The sequence below is a fragment of the Pipra filicauda genome, unplaced genomic scaffold (assembly GCF_003945595.2).
Source record: "Pipra filicauda isolate LSUMZ 115617 unplaced genomic scaffold, ASM394559v2 scaffold34_size3990699_pilon, whole genome shotgun sequence".
NCBI lineage: Eukaryota > Metazoa > Chordata > Aves > Passeriformes > Pipridae > Pipra > Pipra filicauda.
Genome location: NW_024104476.1, coordinates 2199877 through 2220206, shown reverse-complemented (window position 1 = coordinate 2220206; position 20330 = coordinate 2199877). Strand labels below are relative to the sequence as shown.

At 37.8% G+C, this 20330-nt stretch overlaps 1 protein-coding gene across 1 annotated transcript in view; it reads right to left on the bottom strand.

The window, feature by feature from the left end:
* Positions 1-420: 420 nt before the first annotated feature.
* SREK1 (splicing regulatory glutamic acid and lysine rich protein 1) overlaps positions 421-20330 on the bottom strand; it is a 38142-nt gene continuing 18232 nt past the window's right edge. The window contains exons 7-12 of the mRNA XM_027732388.2: positions 19839-19953; positions 15604-15723; positions 12892-13425; positions 7910-8005; positions 7328-7463; positions 421-6259 (exon numbers count right to left, since the gene is read on the bottom strand). Coding sequence (XP_027588189.1) covers positions 6107-6259; positions 7328-7463; positions 7910-8005; positions 12892-13425; positions 15604-15723; positions 19839-19953 — 1154 coding nt within the window. The 3' untranslated portion in view covers positions 421-6106. The remainder of the gene's footprint in view (positions 6260-7327; positions 7464-7909; positions 8006-12891; positions 13426-15603; positions 15724-19838; positions 19954-20330) is intronic.

The window sequence follows — 20330 nt, the reverse complement described above, 5'->3', positions numbered from 1 at the left end:
GAAAATATCCATTACATACATCGGTATGACTGTTAATGTCAGAAGCACTGCCTGAACTCCTGATCCTACTTTGACATAGTCTTCTATACAGTTACATTTATTGATTTACTGTTTGAAACTGACAAGCTTTCTCTGGTGAAACTATGGTATTTTTCTCTGCAGAACAGGGGGTTCAAAAGCCTTTTCTGTAACTAAACAGTGATGATACATTCAATTACTTAAACCCTTATCATGCTTCCTGTAACATTCTTGCCAGTATCAGTAGAACAGACTTAGTTTCTAACACTTGATTCTGGGGCAGATGAAGCCTATGAAAAAAAAAAAAAAGGAAAAAAAAAAGGAGAGACAGAGAGGGAGACTTGCTTCAGAGTAATTCACTGTATCTCATCCAAATGTAGTGGAAGTGAGTTTATGACACCATTAAAACTTTGGAACATTGTTTATTTATGAAAATAACAACTACATAAGAACATTTAACATTTCTTTATATGTACCATTTCATAGTTGCTTCATTAATGCAAAAATATACTCTACCAACATAGCACAAGTTTGGTTACCTATTAATTAAACTTAGAATACCTACATTATTACTAGAAATATCGAACTTAGAGAAGGGAAATAATACTTTTGCTGCTGGGGTGCTCAGGTTCCCCAGGTATATCTGAACCCAGACAGTGATAAGTGTGATTTGTGTGTAGCAAAGGAGACACAGCTCCCATATCAGTAGGGAAAATACCAGAAAGGATGTACTGGCAGGATACATAAATTGTGAACATTAAATTAGTCTCCTGGTGTTTCTGGAGTGGATCACTCATTCCTTTGACTAAATTATATTACGCAAGTGATGGCTTTTCAAAGTAGCAATTTCTAAGTTGCCCATGATTTACTCATCAGTGCAGCAGTAGTTCTAAATCTTTGCACTAGGGAAGGAGTAGAGCTACAACTTCTTCTAAGAAAGCTACTTAACTGACAGCCTCATTAGTGACACGAAGAACTGAGTGAAAGGAAGATAAAATTACTCTTTTACCATTGCTGATACATCTTTTAGGCCAAAGATGACGCATGTAACTTCTTCAATGTGAGAAGAATAATTTCATTATAAAGATTAGTACAGAACACATTTTGTACAACAAGACCCTCTAATCTCAGATTTGGCACTAGATGAACACAAAAAATGCAACAAAATAAAAAAAAAGTGTAAGCTGAAGCTTTCTAGAATAAAATATGTAAACAGCTAAAAACTCACTTTTGCTGTCCATGTTCTCCTCTATTAAGCTCAATAATCTTAAAATTGACTGTCATGACAATTTTTAAAAAAAATGTTTCCCTCTTGCATAGTAAGAGTTCATGTGTTCAGAAAATACTGAAACTGAAGTTTGTAGATAGCTTCTCAACTGTGGCATTTATTTGAACAATACATAATCGATGTGTAAACAGCTTCATCTCCTCAAACCAGCTGGAAAGTAGCTGCCTCTGTATATTGTCAGACAAGTTTATTAAGCTGTTGTCCATTGAAGAGAATACAGAAGAAAGCCACACACTAACATGCTCAGATCCTGCAACAGAACTTAGTTACAAACAAGGCATTCTTGATAAAAATAAATACTACATGCAATGACATTTTTTAAAAGTCTAAAATTAAACAATTGAAAGTATGATTCTCATACATAAAAAAATCCCCTTTTGTGCTTTTAGTTTTCAATATAATTTCAATTACACTTTTCAACATATAAAAATAAACCTAAAGTACAAGCTGAAAGCTTCTGTTCTGTTTACATATTAGCAAACAAAATTAAATTTTAGATTCTCTTTAGGCACTAACACAACGATATCTACATATTTCAACTCTTCACACTCCAATCTCTAGTGAGAAAACTGCATCTCTCTGAACTAAGTGCCTACTGATTGACATGATTTTAGCCATTTACAGATCTCAGCATTTATGCCACTAAATCAAATTTTCACGTTTAAACTTATGATAACACCAAAGGCAATAACTGATTGCTATAAAATGGAAAATACAAGTGGCAAGTGGGACCCATAATATGACTCAGTTCATTATTCAGAATTCACATCCTAAAGACCGTTTTACCATTATGATGCAATTATCACACTTTGGATTCTTTTCTCCCCCCTCTAAAAGTACATGAACTCCAATCTTCTTTCATTACAAACCAACAAAAAGACAGTGATGCAAATGCTTCAGACTTTAAAACAGACAATACACACATCACTATGACATTACTGCTTGCAGTGGTCATACACATGAATGAAAAATTTGAGTAATAAGGACAGGTAAGGACAGGTAAGAACTATACAATAATTTTTAACACACAAAGCAGCCTTCATGTATCTCTTTCTTAGACCAGAAGAAAATCCCCACTTTAGTTACTATCACAAAGTATCACTACAAGTTAAGCGCAACAAAGAGAAGCTACGCTGTAACAGACCTGCAGGGTTTCAAAGTAATTTCAGGTACTGCCTTAGATGTAACTGGGCCAGAGAACAGTAGCAAGCAACACAAAGCATACTACAGACTACAGAATTTTCCTCCCTTGCAGCAGAGTAAAATATCCAAGTGTCCACAGCTCATTTCAGAATCCAAGCTGTGCATAGGTTGCTGCTGTCAGCCAGCTAATATAAGGTCAGTTCAGATGTATCTATTTTGATGTGCCATCAAAAAAAATTAGCAGGTGATTAATGAGTAGGCAGAACTCACATCTCATCAATTTCCCAGGTATTCTTCAGATATTTCTAGTTTCTAACCCAGTGCTTTTATCCCTACTTCTAGTTCTGAAATACTAAAAAACCAGCATTCTTAACATACCATACTATCAGTGTTTGCAAACAAAATTCCATCCCTCACATCTGTGTAAATCCATTGACTGATGAATTTATCTAAGCCACAGCCACCTCTATCTTGAGCTTGAAATCCTGTTTCATCCACCAGCAGTTTTCTTCTGCTATCTTCTTCATCCAAAAGCCATGTCTGTTATCTAGAAACACTGTTGGGAAGTAACTGTGGGCACTAATGGAAGCTTATGCATATGTGCTTTACACGGTCTTTGCAAAATGGCACCGCATCATCACTTTTCTGAGCAATTAAAATTTCAAGTAAAGGTTGAGTCAGATGAAATTACATGTAAAGCAACAGAGCTACTATGAACTACACTGTTTTGAAAACCTCCACTCGATGTAATCCCATTTATAAAGCAGAAACCCAGGTGATCCGACACGGCAGCTCAGCATGCAAGCTTGTTAATAATGAGGCAATGGACTTCCCATGGAAGATGGACACATTCAATGGATAATGTGCACAATCCTGTAGGAGCAAGCTGGAACTTAATTACTGTGCTACACTACCAGTTTAAAAATTAACTACCCCCTGCTGAGATACACATTTTATGGAGTAATAGTTCTGTAGTAGTAGCTTTTTAGGAAGAGAGGAACCATAAAACATCCTATACAAATAGGCAAAACTTAACTTCCTCACAGATGCGCACAGTATTTACAAAGTAAAACCAAAAAACAAAGTATTCGGAAGAAAATATGACTTGAGGTGGGGAGGAAATGTGTGTGTTTGGTGGCTGGCTGCTTTGGTTGTTTGTTTCTTTCCTTTTTTAAAAAACAAACAAACAAAAACTTTGTAAGGAGCCATAATTCACATACAACATAACAATGTGCTGCATATAGCCTCACATATGTGCTAAGTTAGCTAGTAAGTTAAGGCTGCCACCTTTAACTATCAATTTCCAAAGGCATGTTTCTCAGCTAAGTGTACACAATCCTTTACATATTCTATAACCGATATAGCATAGGGCTATCCAATTTCAGAATAAGAAAACTAAAGATAACAAACTAATATCAGCTAAAACATGATACACTTCAAAAATTCTAATTCTTCCCAAAGGAGAAACTTCGCTTTTCAAAGATACCATAAAAAAATACATGTATGTTTTCACTAATACCTACATTCTGAATCAAAGAAGCTGTCTGAGTAAGACCATGTGGTCTAAAAATATTCCTTTAATAAGTATGTATCAGCAGAAATTTCCCTCTAAAATACTCAATTTTATTAGTGAAATGGTACCAAAGATAACAAGTATAGAAACAATCTCTTTGCTCTATGCTACTTAGACATCATAAACAACACAGCTGTTGTTGCAAGACACAATCCTTCACAGTCTTCCTGTAAGCACACAGATTTGTTATTCTTTATCAGAATTATGGCTGTCTATACTTTACATGGTAAAGCATTTTCTGTACTCTTAAATGTGTAGTGGTAGGAACACTAAATCTTATAAAAAATGAAGAGTGATTAAGCAGCTTCACAATCAAATTGATTTGATTACCTTGGGAATTGGGGAAATTTTTTGTTCCCTGTAACATGGTCTCCTCCCCCCACTGAAAGAATTAACTATGCAAAAGAAAAGTATAACAAATAGAAAGCAAATAGCCAATACACTATTATTTTTTTATTTCAACTGAAAGAAATAACACTTCCCATGAGGTAAGGCAATTAATTCCATTGCATTAAGTTGTAGTAAAAATAATCTACTCCACTTTAGCTATAATTATGTCTTAGAAGTATGACTTTTCGGAAATCTCATGTAACCAATTAAATTAGTTCAGAGAACACAAGCCATGTTTTACCTTGACAAAAATATTTCGTCATTCTCTTCTTACATGCTTTCTTCCCAAAAAATGAAAAAAACCTCTACTATGTAAGCCCTGTGTAAATTAAACTTTCTTGCACAAATTATTTATCCCCCACTGCTTTGCAAACAATTCCTTCTACATCACCCTACAGGTATCAGAGAAGATGATCAAGAGGTAACTATTAAGGCCATCCAAATGTAGATTAAATGTCTTAAGGGCTTTCTTGATGCAGGTGATCAGAACATGTTTTATGCTGAGCTACTACTTTTGTACAGTGGTGGTCCCCACACTGCATCTTTGCTCTCATTTATAAATCTCCTTTAAGAGTAAAAAATAAAAGTAAAATGGAGCTTCAGTATTTTAACAAATGAACCAAACAACCGTTCTGACAAATCACTTGCATCCTTGTCCACAGTATGGTGGTGGCAAAATAGCAAGAGAGATCATATAAGATTTAGCTGAAAATGTGTAACAGCACACATACATTTCTAGAAAATATCACATTTTAAGAAGGCACTAAAGCTTCTGCTTGTGCTCCCATATTTTTTAACCAAAGAAAAAAAATGATTTCCTTAATGGCACCTGTACTATTTGCAGCTTAACAGACACACTGCAGTACATCTCAAAACAAAGCTGTAAGTTCTGATAATACCATACTGATGTGCTCACTTCTGTAAGGACAAAGAAAACAACAAAACAAACCAATCCTAAAATAACCCAGTAAGCTAACCAAATATCTATAACATGGCAATGTTCCTTACAGGAAAAGAAAAAGAGCATGCATTGTTCAAATACTTTAAAAGAAATATTAATTTTAGGGATATTAGTAAAAAATTCTTTTAAATAATAAACCCGAAGAATCTCAAGCAGTGAGCAAATTAAAAATATACTAATTCTCGGGTATTTAACATAAGGTAAAATTGTGTTTATGTTTAAAACCCCTTTCCCTACAGTTGTCATTTACAAGGAAAGAAGGTGTGTACATTTATGCACCATTTTCAAGCACATCAAACATTACACATCGGGATTTTTTAACCCACAGGGCAAAACAACACAAGTCATCAACAAGCAGTATTTTAAACAACCTTCAATGCATACCTTCAGCTTTTTTGGGGAAGTACAGGTTTACATCTTTCAGTTTCTACTTATTTGTAACAGCTTATAGCAAAACGTAACATACATAATTTTACAAGTACAGCCATCATGGAAATGCATGGATTTTCAGAGATGAATAGTTCTGATGGCATCTGCCTTTTCATGGTATAACGACTGGTCCGTGTTCTCTTGCTTTACAGCAAGAAGACAACAAAGCTATCACAAGAATTGTAGGAACTACTAGTACTATCAATACGGTCAGGTTGATTGCTTTGACATTTTCTTCCTCATTCTGGGAAATAAGATGCTTTGGATTTCATTCCTTAGTTGAATCACAAGTCCATTCTTTGCTTTAAACCTCTTCCATTTTAATTGACAGGCTTTCTTCATTTGGTTGACAGTTCCCATTCTGTTGTAGTTTGACTTCATCTGTTCTTTGTGCATCTCTATTGTCTACTTCCTTGTCAGTTTCTGAATTCTGATCCTCTTTATTGTTATCTTTCTCCTACCAAAGATAAAATAATTTCATAAAAAATATTTCTTAGCATTATACAATATGACTTCCAACCAACTCTTGGTAATTTTATTGTCTCAATTTTTACATGCCTATCCTGTCTCTGCAATTTTTAGAACAGAGGGTGTGAACTTCTTTGCCCCTTGTTTTTTTAAAATAAGCTTTCTTTTCAATTGGCTGAAGTTAGGCACTCATACCAACCCTTCATCCAAGAAATCACTGCCATAAAGTGATCTGTCTTTATTATCTATATTCTTAAAAAACAGAACAAGCAGCACCTATGAGAAACAGCTCCAGAAATTAAGATTTCATCACATTTTTTTAATAAAACAGGACTACATTTTTTCTTTCCCATTTTTTTAGGTATCTGATGCATTTTAACAGAGTTCTTAGGTAAGATACTTAAGCTTTGTAGAATGACATAAATCAGCCGCTTTATATCAGCTGTATAATTCTGAGCACAACAAACTACTCTTTAAAGCATGCTGCTATTCAAATTCTAGAATTAAACAGTTTGAAGATGTTTCTTTTCTTAATTGCAGCACCTTCTCTTTTGCGGGAAAAATCCCATATCACTCTTTCCCAACTGTTCAACTCTACTCCTGCAGAATCCAATACACAGACCAGGACCAAGGCAACGAGGGAGATGCTGAACTGCACAGTGGAAGTTTATTTAAATAATGTTTTCAGCTTGACAGTCAAGATGCCTCTGAACACTGCTTCTTAGTTACATGGTCTGCCTGCTCACAAAGGTAAGCAGCCAGCCAATTCCTAACATATGGCACACAACAGGAAAGAGTAACAAAACTTAGTGTTTCTGTACGCTCCTACAGGTCCAGTATAGTTCAAACATGGAGACTCTTACCAACTGGCCCACTCATCCCAACTGCGGGTCTCCAACTAGCAAAAACTAAACCCCAACAGTAATAATTTCATAAGGAAAACAGAAGAAGTAAAAGACGGTCGGATGAAAAGAAAGAAAAAGGAGGGAGGGAATTTCAGTAATGGCTTCACTACCACCACTTTAGTCTGTTGATCACTTGGGTCACACAAGCTTACCTTCAAAGTAGTGGTGCTTTTGTCAGATTTCTCCTTTCCCTCTTTTTCTTTACTACTTTTTTTCTTGGAGGTGGAGCGTTCTCTTTCTCTTCTTTCATTATTTGTATCTCTTTCTCTTTTTTTTTCTTTCTTGTTTCTGTTTCAGAAAATTTTTAGTCAAATTAGGATTTGATCCAACTTCAAACTATTTGACTGCTAACTTAAACTCTCTGCTGTGCATTTTAAAAAAAACCTGAAATGTAACAGAAAAACCTTTCATAAAGGCAAGAGGATTTTTTGACTTGAAGAGAACTATAGAGTGTAAAAGTGATCAGTCCGCACTGTATTTGCCAAGAAAAAAGCAAATCGATCTCTATCAGATGAAAGGGTTTTATCATTTTGAAGCAAATCTGCATTGCTGATTGATTTGAAACTCTCCCACTGAAAGCATACCAAAGCTAAAATCCATTAAGGTTCTGGGTTGGTTTTAAATTAGAACTGAATCATCTGAGATGATTAGTGCAAAGGCAATAAAACAATGAAAATGTTATAAATCCTGCCTTCTTTACTGATCATTAACTTTTATGTTTACATCAAACTGACCTTCTGGGGGAAGGAGTTCGTGAAGACTTTCTTTTTGCTGTTTTCGATGTTTTAGGAGACTTGGAAGGACTTCTACTCTTCCTTTTACGCCTTTCTCTACAGGACCAAGAAATTCAAGATCATCAAACCCCAAAATAATAAACTCAAGAACCAGATAAAAGGAGAAAGCTCATAAATGATCTAACACATCCACTGTGCAAGTATCCCTGAATTTAACATTATAAATCACCAACAATACACAAACTGTACAAAGAAAAAAAAATATTTCTTATGTGTCAGTTTGGTGGGAAAGGCAAGGGCTTGAAGTAGAAAAAAAGTTCGTGCCCTTTCAAATACTATTTTTTTAAATCATCGCATGCTTGCTAACAATAGAAACACACTGAATTCACTAATCCTGTATTAACTAAGAGTTTCCTCAGTCAGGAAAAGAATTCAATTGAATGAAGTGCCATATTAAGACAAAGGCATAACTTGAGTAATATGAAATTCAAAATGTAACACTACAACCTGAAGATCACTGAAACTTCAGGTTAATCTGACTGAAATTTAATTTATGAATGAAATTTAATACATGAGCTAGAATTCCTGTTGCTTTAGAAGTAAACTGTTAACAATTAATCCCAAGCTGTTGTCAAAATCAGAATAAATAAGCAAATATTTACTGTTTTTCTAGTGGTCCTTGCTCAGCAAACAGAATGCTATCATTCTACAGCACACAAAAGAGCTTGTATTTTACAGAAGAGCTGTTTTACATAGCTGGAGTTTGCTGAAGTTGCTGTTATGGAGTTTGATCCTGAATGGAACAAAACCTTAAATAACTGGTTGCAAACATGAAGAGGCACATGTTGAAGCAAAAACTAATCTAGTAAAGCTTCATTCAGCATAAATGCAGAACCTATCTTTGACAAAACAAGATGATTTTCTCCTATCAACTCTTCATACAGCAGGAAAACCAGATTGGAAGAGCCATCAAAGAAAAACAGGAAAGTTAAAAACTAACTTCTAGATATGACACAAAAGCTACACTTATGCATACCAACTTTTTCAATTCACACCATTAGGTGTGAATATTTAAACCTCTAGTATTTAGAAAAGGCAGGAAATCAACAGTTATTAGATAAATTACGGAAGGACACATTAAGTTATGCCTAGTATCACTACCTGGATTGATACTCTGACAGTATCATCTACCATGACTGTCCTGGTTTTGGCCAGGACAGAGTTAATTTTCTTTCTAGTAACTGGTACAGTGCTGTGTTTTGGATAATGCTGACAATGCACTGATGTTTTAGTTGCTGCTTACTCTGTTATCAAGGACTTTTCAATATCCCATGTTCTGCCAGCAACCAGGTGCACAAGACTCTGGGAGGGAGAGCTGACCCAAACTGGCCAAAGGGATATTCCATACCATAAGGCAGAGTTGGCTGGGCTGGGCATCGCTTTGTGGGTGGTGAGTGATTGTGTTGTACGTCACTTGTTTGTCTGGGGTTTTGTTCCCCTCTCTCTCCTTCCCACTACAGTTATTATTGTTATTATAATGATTATTTTGTTTCAATTACCAAAATGTTCTTTCTCAACCCCTGTGACACAGAGCTGGGCAGTGTGTGAGAAGGTTGAGCAAGGAAGGGGCTGGTGTGGGAACAAAGGAAGTCCAAAAACAACTGTTATGGTTTAACCCCAGATGAGCTCACCCCCAGTCTCCCTTCCCCTGTTGGGGCTGGGGAGAACTGTCAGGAAAAAAAGGAAAACTCCAGCATCTACCAGCTGCCAAGAAGGCAATTAACTCTCTCCCAGCCAAACCCAAGACAGGGAGCTTCTGAAGCTGCAGAGGAGCAGGTTTCTTAAATATTTTGTTCAATAAGCTTTTAAATTCGATTTCATCTCTGGTAAACAAAAATTTGAAGTTGCATCAGAATCATGGAGCAAATAACACAATCACTGATCAGTTGTTCACTTGTTAATAAGCATGTCATTTTTCAAATAAGGATACTAGAAACTGATTATTCTGACAGTGCTCCAACTTCGGCTACATCAAGTACAACGCTGCTTTATTTTGCTTTCCAGCATACAAGTGAGTAAAAAGTACTTTAGCAATTGTGTTCAAACTAGAAACTGTTTCTTCATGAAATCTAATTTTAATTTTCTGCTTTTCTTATTTCAAGTCGAAGAACTACAATTGTGCCTCACTGCATTTGTTCTCACTTCTGTTACATTTGTCTTTAAAGATTTTTGTGCACCTGTTTCATTAGTGCTCTTACACAATACTAATATAGCAAAATTCAGGAAAAAGCAAGTCTGAATACTTCGAGAGTGATACTGTGTCTCCTAATCATACATGGAAATAACATTCAGCACCTCCTCTGGTACTGCTGGCACTGCTAGCCTGTAAGATGTCAGTTGAAAAGACAGACAGATCCTTCTCTTCCCCTGGTCTGTGTCTCTTCCTTTATCTAGGAATCACAAATAATGATCTCATTTCCAGTACTTACACACTGCCTGTCAGCAAAGCAATGTCAGTTTCCACCTAGTTCCTAAAAAGTTCTGTATGTCCTATTCCACCTTCAACTCTTCTCCAAAAAGATGAGTACTATTTGTCCAATATTTTACACTCGTCAGGTAAATGATCAGCAGTCAGTGCTGTACTGAAATGCTAATTTGAAATGCCAGTTTGCTGGATAATGTCCAGAATGGTCTGTAACCATTTCAACTAGGCAATGTCAATCACTAAAGTAAAGAGATACCTCTAAAAGCAAGCTGTGACTCTGTAACCCAGCCTATTCACAATTACTTTTCAGAGAACAACAGCATTGCTAAGGTTGGAAGAAGCCTCTGAAGATCACTTAGTCCAACTTATCCCTCCCCCACCTTACAACAGGGTCAATCACAAGTAGGTTATTCACAGCCATATCCAGCTGGATTTTTACTGTCTCCATGGATGGAGGAGTCTCTGCAACTCCTTGGGGTATCTGGTTCCAGTTTGCCCAGAAAAAACACCATTTAAACATTAGAAAAAAAGCCTTTATTTCCCATACATTAATATGAGCCTACTGCCTCTTAGCCTGTCACAGGCCTCCACAGAGATAACAGGCTCTGTCTTCTTCACACTCTTATAAGGTATACATACACATTGCTCACAACACTGCTGGCCTTCTCGGCTGCAAAGACCTTTGCTGCCAGCCAGCCTTCCAGCCAGTCAGTCCCCACGCTGTACTGGTGCAACAATGTCATTCCTGCCTGGGTGCAGGACTTGTCCTTTCTCTTTGTTCAACTCCATGAGATGACTATCAGTCCATTTTCCCCATCTGCTGAGGTTTCTCTAAATGGCAGAACACTCCTTTGGTGGACTAGCCTCTCCCCACAGTTGGTTCTCTATTGTCTGCAATTTGCTGAGGGTTCAATCTGTCCCGCTCTCTGTGTCACCAGTAATGATGTTCAGTAGTATCGGCCTCAGTATTGATACTCTAAAGACAATGTTATGTCTGAAAAAAAATTGTAAATTCATACTAAAAAGTGTATTTCTCATTCTCCATCTTCAAAAGAACACTGTCCTTGTGTTGCAATCTGTATAAAAATATTAACTTCATACCAAAGTAGGGTTCTTTGACTTCACTAGAAGAGATGCACTAATTTTTACTAGAATTCTTTGCTCAATTACTTGGCATTGTAGCCTTCCATAACACTTTCTTAACTAGTAAGATTCTTAATTGTTGCAGAATTTTTGGTAATATCCAGCTAACTACACTTGCTACTTGACATTAGGAAGCTGGTCTTCCACCAATGTTTTTATATCAGTTACATATTGTGAAAATCTAATTCAACTCCTGAAGCCTACAGACAGAAAATATGTTTTCAAAGCTAACAGAAGCACCTCTACTCTATGTAGATCTTCAACCCATTAAAACAGGAAGCCGCATATGCTTAAATAAACAGTATTTTGCCCATAAACCTCCAAAACAACATGGACATTTCATATAACACAAACAGAATATTCAGAAAACATTGCACCATCTTTTGCCTTCTATGAACCTTGCACTCATGAATTTTGAGGACTATAGGAATTCTGCTTTTGTTCAGTGAAATTATTATAATTCATAAAACTTTTCCCAATTCATCTAGCATTTCAGGATCTCAAGGTAACAAATATAACTAGTTATTTAAATCTAACAATAGTACTGAATTCCTTAATTCCTGAGGTATCAGAAAGCACCTTATCCACCAAAGATTCTGAACTCAGCTGCAATGCTTTTAGAATATGCATCAGTTTGACCATTTAGGGAGTGATTATAAAATCACAGCCTCCTTTTGCTGTACTGAATGTAACCAGAATTCCATCCAGTTAAGCTTCCCTCAGCTTCCCTCCAACATCTACATTAACTTCATTGTTTTCCTGGTTACTATCAGCAGTGTTAAGGAATGTTTCTTTTAACTTGTACCTGGCCATCTAGTCAGCTAAACAAGGTATCCATATCTTCCAACTGAATATTCACCTTGTGAAAGGTTAGCCAGCCAGGTGACATGCTTGCCTCCTGCAGTTCAGCCACCCAGCCAGGAAGTGGCAAGTACTATCAAACAACTGTTCCCAAGATCTACAGACCAACACCGTGCAGTATGTAAGTGACAAAAGAACTATGTAACAGTGACTCAAACCTTCATCAGGGCAAAGATGATGTGTGATGCTGGTCAGATGATGTGTGATTGCCTGTTTGCAACACATAGAAATGGCACAAGAATCACCTGCTTACTGTCCTCAAGGACTAACTGTATGTGTAAATCAAGCATCAGCAGCCCAACACGAAACCATGTTCCATCAGGCATCATACAAAGCTTTTTATAATAGATTTTACTTTACAAGAAAATTAAAAAAAAACGGAAATAATACAAATTTATTTAGTAAGAGATACGGTGATATCAATACATAAAAGTTAGGATGGTGCCTCACTGAACTGACAAGTCAAAAAAAGCACGAAAAATTCTAAACAAACCTGCTGGAGCTACGAGATCTTCTTGAAGAGCTATAGCTTCTTGGGGGTGTTCTGGATCTCTTATCTTTCTTCTTTTTATCATCTCTCTCCTTTTCTCTTTCTCGCTCTTTCTCCTTATCCCCATCTTTTTCCTTTTCTTTGTCCCTGTCCTTCTCTTTGTCCTTATCTCCTTCTTTGTCCTTAATCTTTTCTCTGTCCTTCTCTCCTTCTTTCTCAATATCTTCTTTTTCTTTGTTCTGGTCTACCTCTTCCTTGTCTTTTTCCTTCTCTTTATCTTTTTCCTTTTCCCTATCCTTGTCCCTCTGTCTGTCTTTGTCCTTATCCTTTTCCCTGTCCCTATCTTTCTCTCGGGCTCTCTCTCTATCTTTGCTTCGCTCCTTATCTCTCTCCTTGTCCTTCTCTCTGTTTCTCTCTTTATCTCGCTCTCTTTCCCTGTCTTTTTCTCGGTCCCTATCCTTCTCCTTGTCTCGGTCTCTCTCTTTTTCTTTGACCTTTTCCTTTTCCTTGATCTTTTCTTTGTCTCTTTTCTTGTCCCTGTGAAAAGCCAAACACAAACCCATTAATTCATCTTTGAACTTTCCAATTAAAATTACAACTAACTTTTAGTATACATTAAGACAAAGTTTGCGTCTCTGTTGAAAAACAGTACCTCTTCAATATTTTAATTTTCCACCCTTGTTTACCATGAGGGAAACGTTATACAGCTAGGATAAATTTGGGAATCAAATCGGAGAAGGGGAGGCCAAAATCAAATCAAACCACTATCTTCCAAGTGATGTTATTATGTTTGGAGAAAGTATGTCTCTTCATCTCACAGTTACGTAATTATACATACATCAATTTTCTATATTTTCTTAGGAGTAAGACAAACTCCACAATCTGTAAATTCACTCTTTACTAGAACTGTGTCCACATAAAATGGGCCTCAGATTAACCACTCCCAAATGAATAAGACCGAAGTCTTTATTCTACGTGTTCTTGTACACAGATATCCTTGAACTGTTTGGAAGTCCAACAACAATAAATACATAGAAATAAAAAGAAAACATGGATAAAATTTCACCAGATTCTCTCAAAACTCAATCGACAATTCAATCATCTGTAATGTCATTAGGAATTTGAAAATTATTGAAAAATTGCTAGTACAGCAAAACCAGAAGCAAGGAAAATAGCTTCTGTGGGACAGGCAGAACGATAGACATTCATGAAAAGAATAGTGAGGAAAATTCCAACTCATGTTCTAGTCATCAAGTCAAACATTTATTAGCTCGCAGCTTTGGCTAGAAGATTACATTTAAGTTAGGATTATTTGAAAGTGCAAGACTCCATCTTTCCTCTCTAGCACAGAGACAAAAGAACAATTGTTCACAGAGAGAAACAGGAAAAAGTACAAGAGGAGAAATTGACTAGCAGGCCTTTACAGGTCAAAAAGAACCAGACTAACAGAAGTTGCTCTGTCTACTGGTATTAGTATCTATTCTAGATTCTTATAGATTCTAAAAGAGACTTCTTCACCCATGAAAGGTACTAAGTGCAGTCCTCACCTTCTCTCAAACTGAGGAAGTGTTTGACTGTATCTTCTCAACTACTAATAAACAGTAGACTGTTGTATGCTCTGTGATCTGACAACTTTGATTCCCATAAGGTTCTGGCAAATATTTCTTTGGGAGTCTCAGAGAAGGAATGCACCATAAAGACAAAACAGCATACAGTCCCTGCAACACCAAAGAACCTCCCAAGAAGTGCCTTCCAGTTAATTTATCACAGCGATTTCATTGGACTTGCCCCTTCCAGTGAGCAGATGTCTCAAGAAGCTCCAGACAACAACAAGAGAATCAAAAAGATTCACCAATAAAACCCAGCTTATTTTCAGTGAGGTCCACAGATCTGCAGTTCTTATTCCCACAGAACTTCTTCCCTCAAAGAACAGTAGGCAACTGTATAACTCAAGTACAAAGCTCCCTTCGAATGTATCAGGGGAATTACAGAGATGAAACAGAAAGAGAGTACCAAGATTTCTAGTCATGAAGCTACTTTTCCCCAGGCACTTTTGGTTTGAGATTATTCACTACTTCATCCCTCAGAAAATTATGGTATTCTCTTGTTGGAATTTTACAGTTCAATAATTAGACAATCAGATATAAAAACTAATAGGCTAGATAAAGTACAGTTGTATTACATCCTGAAATATAAATATGCCATATAACAGACATGTGCATTTGTTCCTGCTGTTTGGCATATGATAAAGTCAGAGGTGAAAACAAAAGCTCATACACAAAAACTTTTTACTACTTCTCAGAATACAGGATATTGAGGTCAGTTTGAATTCAACCTTCTTAACACATACATATCGAAAAAGCTTCATCCACTTTTTTGTGGCTTACACAAGCTACATAGAATATTCCTAATCTATTGGTTATAGCCTGAATTAAAGTTACCTATTTTCAGTCAGCTGGGATGTTGGTATAAATGCAGACTAGGCTATCAAGTTCAGGTACCTCAGTGTGGTCGTTTAACTGCAGTACCATACAGGTTACAAGGAAGAAAATTATCCTAGCCAAGATCACCACACTCAGCATTAAAATTTACTTTCTGTTGTTTGTCCTACAGACAAGATTCCACCTTTTATGATCATCTAAAAGGTTTGTTTAATTTTTTTTCAAAAGCTCTGTACTGTGAGCTAACAGTATCATTTCGTGGAACAGAACTCACCGAGAACGAGAGCGACTTCTTGATTTCCGCCTTTCTGAAGATCTAGACCGTTTTTTCAGGGGACTTCTGGATCTGCGTCTGTCCTTGTGTCTTGAGAGAGATCTGTTGCCTGATCTACTTCTATATGAAGGATGCCAGAACAAAAATATTTTAATATTGGAACCTCATAAAAATGGGGTCAACCAACAAAGGAAAGTTTACATAAATCTTGCTTCACCACATACTACTATATAAATAATTACACTTTAGTAACATACTGTCTACAAACATTTTTGCAAATATTGGTGCTTTATGCTTCACCAGATGCACATACTCTTCTTTGAAACAACGAACCATTGAAGTTATACCCATGTTTCATAATAATCTCCATGAACATTCTGGAAAATATAAATTAATATCATTTACAACAGCTGTCCTTACGAAATGACACTGCATAAAAAGCTGTGATTTGCGATTTCTAGCAGTTTGTAAAAGTAATTAGTTACAGATTACTTCCTTTCCAGGCCCAGCCACTTATTGAAGTCTTTGTCAGTGAAGAAAGCTGGTTTTGGCTGCAGTGTTCTCCACCCTTACAATTTAAATTAATAGAAACCCCAACAACCTGTGATTCAGCATTTAGTCAAGTTACCTTTTTAGTTGAGAGGACCTGTTAGTATGGATTGCAGTTATAAGAACTTCCAGAGAAAGGAAAGAGTGTTTACTACATGATAAATAAGGAATGTAAATAAAGTAGAGATACTGTGATAAAAAAATGCAATTAGTCTTCTGCAGATCTGATGAAGAAAACAACACTTTTAGATTTCCCTATTTTTTGAAAATCGTTTTCCCCAGAAAAGCAAATAGAGAGCTGAATCTGCACTTTAAGTTTCACAACTTAGGCAGATTTCGACCTACTCAGAAGACTGGTTCAGAGGGCACCTTGGGAAACAGCCCTTGAAAACAAAGGGGTCCAGGAGCGATGGACATGCTTCAAGAAACAAGTCTTGAACACACAGGAGCAGGCTGTCCCAGTGTGCCAAAAGGCAAGTTGGTGGGGAAGATAGCCAACCTGACTGAATAGGGAGATTTTGAAGGAAATTAGGGGAAAAAAGACAGCCACCAATTATAGAAAAAAGGGCTGGCTACTCAGGAAGAGTTTAGGACTATAGTTAGGTCATGCAGAAAGAAAATTAGAGAGACAAAGGCACAATTTGAACTCAATCTAGCCACTTCTGTTAGGGATAACAAGAAGTACTTCTACAAATACATCAACAGCAAAAGGAGGGGCAAGGAAAACCTCCAGTTCTTTGTTGGACATGGGGAGGAACATAGTCACTAAAGATGGACGAAAAGGCTGAGGTATTTAACACCTTCTTTGCCTCAGTTTTCAACAGTAAGACAGGTTGTCCTCAGGACAACTGGCCTCTGGAGCTGGTAGACAGAAACAGGAATCTGAACAGCCCCCCTGTAATGTACGAGGAAACAGCAACCTGCTGAGCCACTTGGATCCTCACAAGTCTGTGGGACCAGATGGGATCCACCCAAGGGTGATCAAGGGTGATGAAGGAGCTGGCAGAAGAGCTCGCCAAGCCGCTCTCCATCATCTACCAACAGTCCTGGCTCACTGGGGAGGGCCCAGATGATTGGAAGTTGGCGAATGTCACGATGATCCACAAAAAGAGCTGCAAGGAAACTACAGGCCCATCAGCCTGACCTCAGTGCCTGGCAAGGTTATGGAGTAGATCATCCTAAGTGCAGTCACACAGCACCTACGGGATGGACAAGGGATCAGACTCAGCCAACACGGGTTTAGGAGGGGCAGGTCCTGCCTGACCAACCTGATCTCCTTTTATGATCAGGTGACCCGCCTGGTGGATGAGGGGAAGGCTGTGGATGCGGTCTGTCTGGACTTCAGCAAAGCCTTTGTCACTGTCTCCCACAGCATTCTCCTGAAAAAGCTGTCAGCCCATGGCTTGGACAGGGGCACTCTGTGCTGGGTTAGGAACTGGCTGGAGGGCTGGGCCCAGAGAGTGGTGGTGAACGGGGCTGCATCCAGTTGGCAACCAATCACTAGTGGTGTTCCCCAGGAATCAGTGTTGGGCCCAGTTCTACTTAGTATCTTTTCTGATGATCTGGATGAGGGGATCAAGTGTACCATTAGTAAATTTGCAGATGACACCAAGATGGGGGGGAGTGTTGATCAGCTGGAAGGCAGGAGGGCTCTGCGGAGGGACTTGGACCAGTTGGAGATGGTCTGATTCCAATGGGATGAGGTTCAACAAGGCCAAGTGCCGGGTCCTGCACTTTGGCTACAACAACCCCCTGCAGTGCTACAGGCTGGGCACAGAGTGGCTGGAGAACAGCCAGGCAGAGAGGGACCTGGGAGTTTGGATTGACAGGAAACTGAACATGAGCCAGCAGTGTGCCCAGGTGGCCAAGAAGGCCAATGGATCCTGGCCTGGATCAGGAACATCGTGGCAGCAGAAGTAGGGAAGGTGATTCTTCCCTTGTACTCAGCATTGGCGAGGCCACACCTTGAGTACTGTGTCCAGTTCTGGGCCCCTCAGTTCAGGAAGGAAATTGAGGTGCTGGAGCAGGTCCAGAGAAGAGCAACAAGGCTGAGGGAGCTGGGGTTGTTTAGCCTGGAGGAGGCTCAGGGGAGACCTCATCACTCTCTACAACTACCTGAAAGAAGGTTGTAGCCAGGTGAGGGTTGGTCTCTTCTCCCAGGCAGAAGGACAAAAGGGCATGGTCTTAAGCTCTGCCAGGGGAGGTTTAGGATGGATATTAGGAAGAAATGTTTTACAGAGGGAGTGATCAGACATTGGAATGGGCTGCCCAGAGAGGTGGTGGATTCACCATCCCTGAAGGTTTTTAAGATGAAACTGGATGTGGCACTTAGTGCCATGGTCTAGCAACCAAGGTGGTGTTGGATCAAGGGCTGGACTTGATGATCTTGGGAGGTCTTTTTCAACCTAGTCAATTCTAGGATTCTATACCACATAACTGGATACTCTGCCTGAGAGGTTAAGGTACCATGAAGTTTAACTTATGAAAGACAGAAAGATCACATATATTATCATGTGTAATATACACAAAGACAAGGGGAACCCATTGTTTACTTACAGCTTTGTTCTGCTTATCAACACAGAAGCACAAACCAAAGGCAGGGCCAATTAATGGCAATTGAATGAAAGCACAAGCTTGAATAAATTTTAAGTCACAAGAGATGAAAACAATGTGTTTTATAAAAGAGTCAACAGGGAAGTGGTAAGGATAGATTATTCTTGCACTTCTAAAGCCTGTACTTGTACCATATTTATTTGATAGTATAACTGATTATAACTCCTTCTGGTCAGCTTTTCCGTATGTCAAAGAATCCTAGTTGCCTTGTTAAAAGACATGCATGAAAGGATGCAACAGAGCTAGTGCTGCAATAAGGACAACACCTTTTTAAAGTGTAAGCTATCAAATGGAATCATTCCAAATTTTTTTTTAAATACTTAACAAAGCCAAATATCTCTAGATTGATGCTCAGAAGACATTCCTGACATTGCAAGGAGATGGATCATTTCAGGAAACGTTTACTACTCTCCCATAGCAAGACTGTTATATTCTTGGAAAAAATCTTAATTGGTATACTTCAAGGATGATCTAATAATTCTCTCCTATCCCATATTCCAAAGCCTGAAGTTCTTCAGAACTGAAGAAATTTAGCAATGCAAACAAAATCTGAAGAACGAAAACTTGCCCATAAAGCCTTTTTCCTATGTTTTTAAAAACCACAGCTTTACATTTACAGGATGGTAAATACAACCATTGTATTTATTAACTCAGTATTTAGAAGTTCAAGACAATACGAATTTTATACCAGCAAAACCAGCCAGCCTATCTGCTCATGGTGTTACCAGTAAAACTACACACTCAATTCACCAAATGCAAGTTTCTTAAGACAGGTCATAAAATCATATTATGCTACATACCATAAAATGTACAAAGAAACCACAGAAATTGTTGTTGCATGGCATAAAAAGTGTCTTCTAGTGTGTTTTAACTGAAAGTAATCCTGAAAACATTTAGGATTTAGAGGGAAAGGGTATCTGTTCAGAGACAAAGTTCCTGGTAACTCTGGTCTGCTGAGTGCAAGCTAGTAATCTCTTCAGGGATACTCGTCCTATAACTAAGAAACCTCAGTAACCACCATCAAGCAAAATATTCCCAATATGATCTTCGTCTAAAACAAAAAACATACCTACCTGTGTTTTGAGTGTGATCTTTTCCTTCTAGATCGGGATTTTGAGCTAGACCTGGATTCTGAACGAGAATGGGAACGAGATCGACCGCCTTTTCTTTCACTGCTCTTTCCAGACTCTGAGAGGAAAAAACCACTTTGCAGTGTAAGCTCAGAACATTTAAAGATCCCAGTTAACAATCTGGCACAAGTGGAATGTACCACATGTACTGCAAGGGGCCTACTCTCTGCACATCTTCCTTCTTTGCAAATATCCTTCAGAAACATCCAAGAAAGTCATTGCATATACTCGTTGAGTGCAGCCATCCTGCAGCAGTACACATAAACCAGATAATTATAAACAGCTAGCTCTACTAAGAATGGGATTTATGTTGCTGCCACAAAGCACAAGATCATAACACATCTTCCTCTTGGTCAATTATTTAATTATTTTTTTAAAATAACCTGAGAAGAATAAAGTAAATTTAGAGGGCGTAATTTTAAAAACAAGCATAAA